Source organism: Hemitrygon akajei, chromosome 3 (assembly GCF_048418815.1).
Source record: "Hemitrygon akajei chromosome 3, sHemAka1.3, whole genome shotgun sequence".
Lineage (NCBI taxonomy): Eukaryota > Metazoa > Chordata > Chondrichthyes > Myliobatiformes > Dasyatidae > Hemitrygon > Hemitrygon akajei.
The window spans coordinates 162,452,062-162,465,096 of NC_133126.1; the positions used below are offsets into that span (position 1 = coordinate 162,452,062).

The window sequence follows — 13,035 nt, forward strand, 5'->3', positions numbered from 1 at the left end:
GCTAGTTACATGTTCAAATAAAAACTCAGTAGATTTAGTAAGCATGAGTTCTCTTTCACAAAACGAAAGTGACTTTGTCCATTTCAGTTTATGTTTCCCTCATGTTCTGCAATTGCATTTCTATTATCAATAGGTCAGACACTTGGATAAAGGGGAAAGTGGGGGGAGGGGAGAGCAAAAGACATAGTTTACGTTACTCATTGCAGATTGAACGAACACACACAACCCCTGATATAGGAGCAGAATTAGGTAATTTGGTCTATCGAGCCTGCTCTGCCATTCCATCATGGCCATTTTCCTTAAGACCATCATTAGAAACAGGAGCAGAGTCAGGCATTCACCCCATCAAGTCTGCTCCATCATTCCATCATGGCTGATCCCAGATCCCACTCAACACTATACACATGCCTACTTGCCATATCCTTTGATGCCCTGAATGATCCGGAAATGATCGACTTCTGCCTTAAATATACCCAAGGACTTGACCTCCACTGTAGTCTGTGCCAGAGCAGTCCATAGATTCACAACTCTCCAGCAAAAAAAAAATTCCTCCTTACCTCTGTTATAAAAGGTCACCCCTCAATTCTGAGGCTGTGCCCTCTAGTTCTGGATATCCCCACTATAGGAAACATCCTCATCACATCCACCCTATCTAGTCCTTTCAACACTCAGTAGGTTTCAATGAGATCCCTTCCCCTCATTCTTCTAAATTCCAGTGAGTACAGGCCCTAAACTGCCAAATGGTCCTCATATATTAACCCCTTCATTCCCTGAATCATCTTTATGAACCTCCTTTGGACTCTCTCCAATGACAACACATCTTTTCTGAGATATGGGGACCAAACTTGTAGACAATACTCAAAGTGTGGCCTGACTAGTGTCTTATAAAGACTCAGCATTATCACCTTGCTTTTATATTCTATTCCCCTTGAAATAAATGGCAATATTGCATTCACGTTCTTTACCATAGATTCGACCTGTGAATTAATCTTCAGGGAGTCTTGCATGAGGACTCCTAAGTCCCTCTGCACTTCTGATGTTTGAACCTTCTCCCCATTTAGATAATAGTCCACACTATTGTTCCTTTGACGAAAATGCATTTCCCAACACTGTATTCCATCTGCCAATTCTTTGCCCATTCTCCCAATTTGTCGAAGTCCTGCTGCAATCGCATTTTCCTCAGCATTACCTACCCCTCCACCTATCTTTGTATCACCTGCAAACTTTGCTACAAAGCCAGCAATTCCATTATCCAAATCATTGACAAACTGGCAGCCAATCAGAAAAGGCCCCTTTTATTCCCACTCACTGCCTCCTGCCTGTCAGCCATCCCTCTACCCATGCCAGTATCTTTCCTGTAACGCCATAGGATTTCATCTTCTTAAGCAGCCTCATGTATGGCACCTTATCAAATTCTTGGTAAGATGTTCATTCCGCAGACCTTCATCGCGGGAATCACAGACAAAAAGTGCTCAAATGAAATGCTGTTCTGTACAACCCTCCACCCCCCACAGACCTGCAAAGAATAAGCCTCCTATTCCTTCCACCCAGTTGAAGAGGTATACCAACTGTACTGCATCGTTGCCACAGGGATCCCCGCTGATGCAAAGGCTGGGAGGTTTCTAGCTCAGGCGGTGCCGCCAGGGACTGGCAGGAGCGTGAGGGATCAGGAAGCAGGTGGTTGGAAGGTCCCTTACTCGGCAAATGGTGAGTGGCTCCTTCCAACCTGAACTGCGAATGAGTATTCAGACCTTTCGGCCCTGCTTCAAAACACCTTTTGATCTTTTTTTATTCCCATTGCAGACAACTCGCTGTTGTCACTGCATCTTCATACAGCTGGAAGAGGACAGCAAAATCATTCTTCAGTGCACTCTGATAGAAACCAGTCTACCATTCCAGAGGACAAAAACTTGGGATTGGTATCGAAAGCAGAAAGGATACAGAAATGATGCAAAGGGAGAGACTAATGCACAGAAATGAGATTTGCCTTTTAGATTTTTGAGTTTTAGTAAAATGGCAACATCATGTTTATTATCTTGAGTGTAATTGAATGCTTTCTGTAATGACTTATCTGAGTAAAGGTAATAGCCATTTATTTGAAATGGCTATCAAACTGCTGTGAAATGTTCACTTCCTGTGCATTTGTAAACCCTGACATGTATTAAGGGTTTTATGGTTTCTTTTTTTTATCTTTGAGGATCCAATGCAAACAGCTCAATATAATGAACTGGAGCAAGCCCATAGAATAAAAGCCAAATAGCATGCTCGTTTAGTTTTACTATAAGTTCTGACTATTAGCACCTGCACCATGTGGAATCAAGGGTGGGGGGGGGGGGGGGTAGCTAAAACTACAAACCACAGTGTTTCTCCGCTTATTATTTTGCTGTGCAACTCCTTAAATGATTTAGGATCCATTAAAAATGTGAAAACCCGATGAGCCAACACAGTCAGAACATTAAATTAGAAGTTTTTAAATTCGCAGTCTGATTTGAAAATCGTTTTCGATAACTCCATGAAGTTCATAAACTGGCTTGCTATGAAATGTGTGGAGGAAGGTGTTACGGCATATTCTGGAGTTACAGATTATAGAAAATATTAATTTCAGTGGAAACCAGTCTTCAGATTTGAATGTGGATTGTAAATTGAATTTAAAATGCAGCCCAGAACAATGGTATTCCTGGAGCTGCCGGGGCTGATTGCAAACCAGGAAATGCCCGTTGACCTGAGATGTTTGCATATGCATGAATGCAGCTAAGAGACAATGGTGATTAACATTCAATCTAGGGTTCTGGAGTGTTGGTGTAAAGATATAGGTGTTTGAAAATTATATGCAACTCAAATGAAGCATTGTCAAACCAAAGTATTGAAGTAAATGATGTCATTGTAACTATTGATACTGTATTGAGTTAGCATCGATGTTAAGAGTATAAAAATGTGATGTACATTGAGTTCAGGAGGCCTCTTCTTCCAAGAGTATTACCAGTACAATTCCTGCTTGTCTGACTGAATAAAGACTTCTATATCCACCAGCTTCAGTGTCCTCTCTGGTGACTTCATTCACAGTCACAAGAAAAGGATTTTTTAGACATCTGCAGTTAACCCCTGTTGTATAAATGCACCTTAACTCCCTTTCCAGTTAAACTAAGGTGTAATGTACACAAATGTAGAGAAGGCTACCTATTCTATTGGTAAGTATCTAAAAACTATCTCAAATTCTATATTTTTTCCTAAATTTAATTCTGTCACTATAGAAATATTTGTCACTATAGACAAATCCAGTGAAAGTCTATGTAATAAGTTACTTAACCCATTTGGAAGGAAGACACATCTGCTGTATACATTGTAATAATCCTCAATTTGCTCATAGGTTAGATTTGTATCCCAGTTACTACTAAGTTTATTGATCATATTTTAAGCCCATTAAATATATAATTTACAACAAGTTCAATATAGTAACAAGATGTTGAAAATTGACAAGAGAATCATTGAAATTAGTTTACATAAAATTTAAACACATCCCACATTTAAGGTACACTTTACCTTGGAGAAGTCTTTGATATGAGTTCTGAAACTTTCTGCATGTAATCAGTGGCGAGCACTACGATTTCTTCATCCTCTGAAAAATTATCATGAAATATTCTGTGCAGTAAATGTTTCCACTGAATCTGTGAAATTAAATGAAAGGTCATACCTGGATCAGTAAGTTGATTTAAAGGTGGGGTGAATCATTTTACTTTACAAACACTCAACAAAGGCTACTCACGGTTGGTGCAATGCGCTGTAACTCTCTTAAAGTGATTTTGTTGTACATGGTATTGATGTCTCTTCTTACAGAATCAGACTCAGAGATTGTTATCTTCATATTTTTGGGGGAAATAAATGAAGTTAGATATTTCCATAATGTGAACTGTTGTAAGATATTTTACTTAAATTGATCTATTAGTTGCACTTGAACAATAAAAAACACAAGGGCAGAAAGAACGGTTGGCAAGTTGCACTTGTCTCTGACAGATATTGCTAAAGAAGCAACAGATTCGAATCAGAATCACAATCAGGTTTAATATCACTGGCATATCATGAAAATTGTTATTTTGCAGAAGCTTTACAGTGCAGTATATAAAAACTATAAATTACAATAAGAAATATACATTAAAATTTAAATTAAACAATGAGTGAAAATAGAGCAAAATAGTGAGTTAGTGTCATTTATCTAATCTCTCATTGAGAATAAGTTACTTTGGCAATTCAAGTTCTATCTACTAATTTTACCATCCTTCCTATTGATTCCTGCATGGAACACAACATCTGTGTATGAGATTTGTGGGCAGTTTTCTCAACACTGATCATTCTTTATGGCTCCTTTTATTCCTGGAAGTCGTAATGCTTGCAATAGACATAAATGTACATGCTACGCGGAACTGCAGTCCTATTTCTTTTTTCAGAATTTAGATGTAACACTCCCACAACAATTTTTGTTTGCACTTTTTCCCGACATCGTTTCATTTAATTCCATTTTTTTCAGGCAAGCTGTTTGCTGAATTGGTCTTTTTCTAGAACACCTTGAGTACATTAGAATCATACATAAACTATTCAAGAGTTCGTTCTTTAACGGTTTGAAAAGAGCAATCCGGTGGTCCCCTCCCAGCTTCTTTTTAAATGGCCCTGCAAATATTTGTTCTAATTTCCTTTTTGATAGTTACTAATGAATTTACTTCCACTGCTTCATTGTGCAGTGAATTCCAAATAGGTAGATTCAGTTTTTAGAAATGCTGGGGGTTTTGTAACGTTGGTACTTCCATTGTTGTTTCTTGTGCCTTGATAAACACTTTGTCTTTCCTACATTCCTCTTTTACAGATCTCAGTAAAGTTTAACCGTAATTGACTGGTCTTTGACTGTAACTTTTCTTTGTATTAATGACAGCCTCAGTTTGATCTAAAGTAGTAAATGGCAGTCAGTCAATCTGCTGTAATGTCAAGACTAGAATTGAATATTGATCTTCACGAGAGTTTCATAACCTAAGTTCTAACACCATTTGGTATTGGATCCGAGCATTTAGACTGTGTACATTATTTATAACCTATTTTTGTAGTAATCCATTAGCTGCTTCCAAAGAATATCAGTTATGACTGTAATTAGAAGTAAAACAGGCATGATAAATTTAAAATAAATCCCTGTCAAAGGCTGACAGGAATTCAATCAGTTTGGTGTTTTACTTACGTTTGCCAATTGTATCTCCAACTGTAATATCTCTTCTGTCTTCTTTTTGGCATTATCTCCTCCAAGAAGGTTTACTAATTTCTCCATCAGGTCTTTATATGCAATTAAAATCTGCACAATATAAAATATAAGTTGGCAATATATCAGCTGAGTTTCTTTTCATAATATTTTGCCAATGTTACAAGTTTTTGTCTCCTCCAAATCAGAATGTATAATTATTCATCCCAAGAGTAAATTATTGAGATTTCAATTGATTTTTTTTCTTCTCTGAAGGATTTTCTGCCATTTTTCCACAAATCAATAAGAAAACATTGTTTTGCTGCCACAAATGGAAATAGGTAATAGAAAAGCAAACAAGAAATGACTGAAACAACCTACCTAGACTGTGGCACTGTGTTTATTGGACAATTTAAACTATTTCCTTACTTTTCTGGGATATTACCAAAACATAGAGAAGAATCCATGATTTATCTACTACAATTTTAATGTTTTACACATTAAAACTCTTAACTATGAATCTGTCAACTTCTGTAATCCAATAAAGGGGGGGGGCAGGAAAATGATGGATTCATATTCTCAGTGGTGAAGCACAATGAATTGACAGTGCCAATGTCGATTCTGACACCCAAGTTTGAAGGTAGACTTTTCTTTAAAAAACAGCAGGTAAACACTTCGTCTGACCAATTCTTATAAATGTCTGAAATGGAATAAGACTGGGGCATTCTAAAATGACTCTTTGTTTTCCAAGAAACCTCAGGAAATGAAATTCAAGCAAAAGACCTGGAATGATAATGCATCATGAAATTCATTTCAGCTGGTGTCACCGCTGGTAAGGAAGACCTGCTGGAAGGCTGAAACTGACATTTACCAGTGAAAGAATGGGGATTGGTAGCTTTATTTTTAACTGGAGATCAGACAGTACCTGATAAAGCTAAATAATAATTGGATGTCAACTATTGTTTGTGCAATTAAGGTTGGATATTTATTCCTGTAAGTGTGGCTGTCGTTGGAAGATTGAGAGCCATTGCATCTTTCATCATTAAAAGAACTTCAATTCAGTCAGTGCAGCGATATACACAACATGAAAAAGTTAAATCATTTCAACCCACTGTCAATTTCATGCTGAAAAGTCAGAAACGAGAGGGAAACTGAAAAACACGCAAAGTAAAACATTACTGATTTTCCTCCACTTTTATCCAGCGAAATACCCAGCAGAAAGAAAGGTAAAATAGCCCAGAGCTCACAACTGAGTTGCATCCGTTCCAATCATAACCCTAAACTCAGCCATTCCAATACCTTCCACAAGAAGCATTAGTAAACAGTGAGGAGTAGGTATTCTAGTCCCTTTGCATTGTGACATTTCCCAATCTCTCACCATTTAAAAAATACTGAATATTCATATTTTCCTGTAATTTACCCCATCTATCACTGAAGAGTGCTCGCTCATTCTGCTTCTGATATCACTTTTAGGCCTCTGCATCCACGTCATCTCTCACAGTTCCATTTCAACCTTTCAGCCACTCAGACCCGTTCCCACATTCCACATGATCGTGGATGATCTTTTGTCTTAAGCCCTTTTTCTGCCCTACCCAATATGCTTTGGCTCTTTTAATATCCAGTGATCTATCAATCTTTGATCTGAATACAATCAATGACTGAGGTAGAGAATTCCAAAGATTCACTAGCCTTTGAAAGAGGGAATTCTTCTCTCCGCAGTCCTAAATAGCCAACACCCTATTGTTGAGATTGTGCCTTTTGTTCCAGATTTCTCAGGCAAGGGAAACATCTGCTTTGTAAAGCCTTGTAAAAATGTAAAATGTTTCAATGAGGTCACCTCTCATTCTTCTAAATGCCAGAGATTCAATCTCTCAATCTCTCCTCAGATGACAGCCCCACCATTCTTGGAAGAAATCTGTTGAATTAGTGCACTTTCTCTGTAGCAAGTACAGCCTTTTGCAGACTGAACACTATTCTTCAGGTGAAATGTCACCAAGATCCTGTCACAGCCACGGATTCGGCAGCACAGCAGATACGGCAATTGCACTCGTAAATATGACCGTGTCAGCTAATTATTACTTTGTGATAGTATTTAACTCCATTCATTCCGTCGTAGTATTTGTCGAGACTTGGACAGGCTGTTTGCTGCCTGCACTCCGCCGTGCCTGGGAAATCGGTCAGCTCCACCGACTCTGAAGACTAGCGGTGTTCGTTGTATTCTTAGTTGTTCTGTTCAGCCGCAGTGTCGGCTTCGTTCACCATTTGAGTGTCTTAGCTAACAGTCCTGTTTGGCGTAGAGTTTATTGTTTTCCCTTTAACACTGTTCGCATTAAAGTTTGTGAAATATCAACCTGCTTCAGAGTCTCTCACTCTGCACTTGGACCCTAAACCTGTTACCTTTGCCTTTTATTCTGACGGGAACATACAAACTGCATACTTTCAAAAGTTCACTTTTGAAGGCCTCCCCACTTACCAAGTACACCTTTGCCAGAAAACAACCTATCCCAATCCACACTTACCAGATACCATCAAAATGTGCTTTCTCCAATTTAGGATCTCAACCCGAGGTCCAGACCTATCCTTTTCCATAATTACTTTGAAACTGATGGCATTGTGGTCACTAGATGCAAAGTGTTCCCCTACCCAAACTTCTGTCACCTGCCTTGTCTCATTCCCCAATAGGTGATCTAGTATTGCACTCTCTCTAGTTAGAATCTCCATGCTCTGATTAAGGAAACTTTACTGACTACATTTGACAAACTTTTTCCCATCCAGCCCTTTTACACTATGGGAGTCCCAGTCAATATGTGAAAAGTTAAAATCACCTGCTATCACAACCTTATGTTTCGTACAGGAGTCTGTTATCTTTCTACAAATTTGCTCCTCTAAATCCTGCAGACTATTATGGGTGGTCTGTAATAGAAGCCCAATAACGTGGTCGTGCCTTTCTTATTCCTCCATTCTATCCTCACTAGGCGAGCTCTCCAGTCTGTCCTGACTGATTACTGCTGTGACATTTTCCCTGACCAGTAACACCACCCCTCCCCCCTTGTTCCCTCTTACTCTATGTTTAAAACAAAAGTACCTTGGAACAATGAGCTACTGGTCCTGCAAGCAAGTCTCAGAACGTTAGTCCCAACATGCTTGATCTTTTGATTCCTGACTTTGTTTGTAGGCTTAACAACATCTCTCTCCTCAACCACTCCACTACCTGTTCTGGTGCTTTGGGTCCCATCCCCATGCAACTCTATTTTAAACTCCTTGTGAGGCACTAGAAAACCTTCTTGCTGGGATATTAGTCCCCGTCCAGCTCAGGTGCAAGCTGTTCCTTCTGTAGAGGTCTCATCTTCCCTAGAAGAGGGCCCATTGATCCAAAAATCTGAAGCCTTCCCTCCTGCATCATCTCCTTAGGCACATGTTGGACTGTTTGTTCTTCCCTTTTCTGGCCTCACTAGCACATGGCACACGTAGGATCCTGAGATCACAATGCTGATGGTGCTGTCCTTTAAATTAGCAGCTCCTCCAGCAGTTTGTGTGTGTTGCTTGGATTTCCAGCATCTGCAGATTTTCTCTTGTTTGTCTCCTCCTCTCTCCCTTCCCCCCTGAGCCACAGAGCCAGACTCAGTTACTGAGACCTGACAGCTGTGACTTTCCTCTGCTAGGTAAACCTGCCGCCCACCAACAGGATTCAAAGCGGTTGATGAGGGGGTCAGCCACAGAGGTACTCTGAACTGGCTATCTATCCCTTTCCCACCCCACCCCCTCACCTTGGGTGTAACTACCTCCCATGTATGTTCTGTCAGCCTCCCAAATGACCTGGTGTTCATCCAGTTCCAGCTCCAACTCCTTAACGTGGTCTGACAGAAGCTGTGGCTGGATGCACTTCTTGCAGGTGTCGTCGTCAGCAGCACCGGAAGTCTTCCTACCTTCCCACATCCTGTAAGAGGAGCATTTCACTATCCTGCCTGGCATCTTCACTGCTCAAAAGATAAATAGTGAAAAAAAATTACATACAGCCTAAGCCTCGGTAACACAAAGCTTCATCTGCCCACACTAACACTGGCTCACTCATATAATAGATGCTCTGCTTAAACCCAACTACTTTTTATTGGACCTGGCCAAGCACCTACCGGTAATTGTGCGTAATCCAATGTCTTCTTGGGAACTGTGGCACACAAAATATGCTGATTGGCCCATGTCACTTCTTTTAAACTCTCTCTCCCTTGATGCAATCTAATGTCTCCTCAAGAACCAAGTGTGCCAACTGTCCTGCTTGCTTCTTTGACATTGTCCCTCCCTCTACCCAATACGATGTCACCTTGAGAACTGCGGCACGCAAAAATGTACCGACTGCCACATCTGCTAAACTCTCTCTCCCTCTATGCAACCTGATGTTTCCTCAGGAACTGTGGCTTGGAAAATGAATATACCGAATACACATATTTTCCTGTCTGCATTTTTATATCACTTTTAGGCCTCTGCATCCACATCATCATTTCCAGTTCCGTTTCATACATTTGGTCCCAGCAGACAAATCGTTGATACAGATTGCTGGGGTCCAAGAATCAAACCCATCCACGAGAACTCCATTATCACACTTGTTGACCTGTGAAAAATAAAATGTTCCTTACCCCTTTTTTATTTGTAATCTATCTCTCAATTCATGTTACTTTCTTATTTTCCATCCCTTATGCGCTCTAAAATTGTGCATTAACCCCCTACATCTTTCATACAAAAGTCTCCTGTATTACCGATGCAACTGTTTTAGCTCTGTGCTTCCTCCATACCATTCCTATTTTCATTTCTACACCACAACTTTCCAAATTTCTGCAGTGCTCCACCTCTCTCAAGACTCTTTGTTCAGTGCTGCTGGACCCTGATGCTTTTGTCATCCAAAGGTTCTTTGGAAATCAAGAAGGCGGCATAAAACGTGTCACTTATGGTTACTTCATTAGGTGTTACAAGAACAAAGGAGGAGGAGACAAAGAAAAGACAAAGGAAAAACCAGTTGTGGTCATCTCATATTCAAAGGAAAGATAATAAAATCCCAGTGATAACAATTAACCTATAAATAAGCCAGCTTTAAATGGCATGTAAACTAAGAAACTTCTAGAAAAATGCTTAAGCAATTGTACCTTAATTGCTAGAAAATTCACTGAACAATTACATGTAGATAGGTAATTATATAAAAATACAAGCAAGCATAGGAAAGATAAACAAGGGAAGCATTAGAAAAATAACAATTCTACACCCTAACCCAGCAATGTCTTTTGTCTGACCTGGATGTCAGGGCATGAATTAAGAATGGATCAGACAAGGAGTTGAACATAAAAAAAAATGCGATTTGGGAACACAAATAGCACATCAGGTTTGATGATGTGGGGAAGACCTTCTCCAGAGGGCTGCTGAGATTCAGGAAGCCTTCCTGAGGGAAATTAAGGGTTAGTGACAAATGTTGGCCTAGCCGGTGATACTCATGTCACATAAATAAACACTGCAGCAGACTTTGAGAAAGGTTCAGGATATATCTGGAAAGCTTGCCTGTTCCTTTATTGTTATTTCCATGGGAGAACATGTAATTCTGAATTCTCTGTTACTCAGGCATCAGTTAGCCAAAGGTCAGCTCTTTAAATCTCACTTTGTGCAACATTCCAGCAGATAGCCAAACCACTGATTAGAAAGTGCTGCCAACTTCCAGTGGTGACCCACTAAAAGCATGGTCCCCTCTCAATGTCATCTCTGCTCTGAAGCTGCGCCAAAGCTTCAAGACAATCTAAGTAATTGCTTTGCAGCGGAGGGGTCCGGACAAATCAATATTAACTAAAGGAATTGCTTGAATTTGAAAATTAATTCCTTGTGAGCAATCTTTTAATTTAGCAGCAAGTTTATTGGAACACAAGGACAAAGCAACAAGTAATGATTATTTGCCCCGGCCAGCTCTTCTGATCTATCCTGATTCTTTCTCAACGACTAATGTAATTCTTTATTTGAAGTAGTAACTTACCTTTCTCTAGACCAAATCCTCTTTACCGAATTAGGAATGAATAAGTTTACCTCCTGAGCATGTCAATGGAGAATTTACCATAAGCAACAGCAGATGGTTATATAATCTAAGGTAAAATTTAAACTAATAGCCTGTATGGTTAATGGTCATATTCCCAAATACTTCCACTGTGTTTTACATAAAGTGACTTTCTATATCATTCTCTATAGCCTTGACTATTGTAAGAAAATTAAGTCATATCAGTCTTAATCATTTTTGTAATGGAATAGTTTCAAAATTGCTTTTACATAAAATGTAGAATCATTTTTGTGTGCCTTCTGAATCCTTCCCATTCACTCAGTATCATCTTTATGTATGAAATCATACCTTGACACAGAACTCATCTATGGCTTTTTCTAATGCTTTATAAAATGTCAGTATCACTTCTGTAGATTAATATTCCATGGAGCTGCTTAGATAACAAGTCCTGTTATTTTCCTTTGCAGCTGGTGTCATACATTTTGCATCGATATCTGTCAACTCACATTTTAACATTTAATGTCATTTATATTCTGAATGGCTTAAGTTTTAGGATTGAACTCTGGGACTCTGCTGATCATAGCTGTCCAATTAGAATAACTACCTTTGGTTTCCAATTATGAATTCAATTTATTATCCAATTTACAACATCCTCTTTTATCATAAGAACTTTCATTTTAACCACATCCTTAATGGAATAATAAATCTAGATTTTTCAGGAGGCTATTGATAACATTTCCATTTACCTATTCTGGTTTTTCCATCTGTAACTGATTGCATTGTGTGCTTGCTGTGTATATTCTACATTAATGGGTTAATTTTAATGTTAATTATCAAACTTACATGCTCCACTGTGCTGTATTGGATTTTGCCTTTACTGAAAGGGGAGAAAATGTGTTCCTGCCACTTCTCTGTTTTCACAATTTTAAACCACTAACAATTTAATTTAATGAGTTGAAGAGAAAGAGGGGAAAACTGAAACAAAAGATCATGTATAGGAGCTCAGCTCATCTGATGGATTGCAATCAGCTGATTAATCAATTTAAAGGAAATCAAAGCAACATTTTGTTCCATATTGACTCATATGTCCATTCATTCTGAGTCCTGTAGGCACAGTATTAACATTGAAGCCTTTTCTCTGTGATTCAGCTGCAGTTTATAATTATATTTTGCAACAAAGCTGGAGGTAAAATGGATTCCAGTTAATTGGGACACATCAGGAGCAATACATTTTGGCCCAATTAAGGAGCTGCCCCAATTAGCTGAAGTTTCATGGGAATAGTTAAAAGGAATATAAAAAAGACAAACCACCATTTAACTGAGTAACAAATTATGAATTTAAGTGAAATAACAAACAAATTAGAACACTACAAATACTACGACAGCACTATAAAACTGCGTATTAGTTCCTAATGGTTATGCAAGGCATGCTGGTGTGTCCTTTTGACTGACTGTAAATGAACAAGTTAGCGCAGACACCTCGTGCAGATAATAGACGGCCTTCATACAATACTGCCGATGACTGCATCCTCCATTTCATTGTAACACTCAAGATGATTGGTGATACCTTCAAATTCTTCATATTGCCGAACTTGTTGAAGCAGTGAAATTGTTTCATTTTCACTCCCGCCTGTTCCTGGCATCTCCAGGCCTCAATGCTTGAAACTGCAGTGAGCAAAACGGTTCTAAATTGTCTTACTGCTTATTTCTCGTTAACTAACAGTGACAAAGATTGCTACTTTTTGAACACAAACACACACAACTGATGTTATTTAATAACTGTTCACTCTAAGATGCT

The 13,035-nt window shown here is 39.0% G+C and overlaps 1 protein-coding gene across 1 annotated transcript in view; it reads right to left on the bottom strand.

The window, feature by feature from the left end:
* ecel1 (endothelin converting enzyme-like 1) overlaps positions 1 to 13,035 on the bottom strand; it is a 129,306-nt gene that overhangs the window by 64,816 nt on the left and 51,455 nt on the right. The window contains exons 3-5 of the mRNA XM_073041190.1: positions 5,219 to 5,329; positions 3,764 to 3,856; positions 3,541 to 3,665 (exon numbers count right to left, since the gene is read on the bottom strand). Of these exons, the coding sequence (XP_072897291.1) occupies positions 3,541 to 3,665; positions 3,764 to 3,856; positions 5,219 to 5,329 (329 nt within the window). The remainder of the gene's footprint in view (positions 1 to 3,540; positions 3,666 to 3,763; positions 3,857 to 5,218; positions 5,330 to 13,035) is intronic.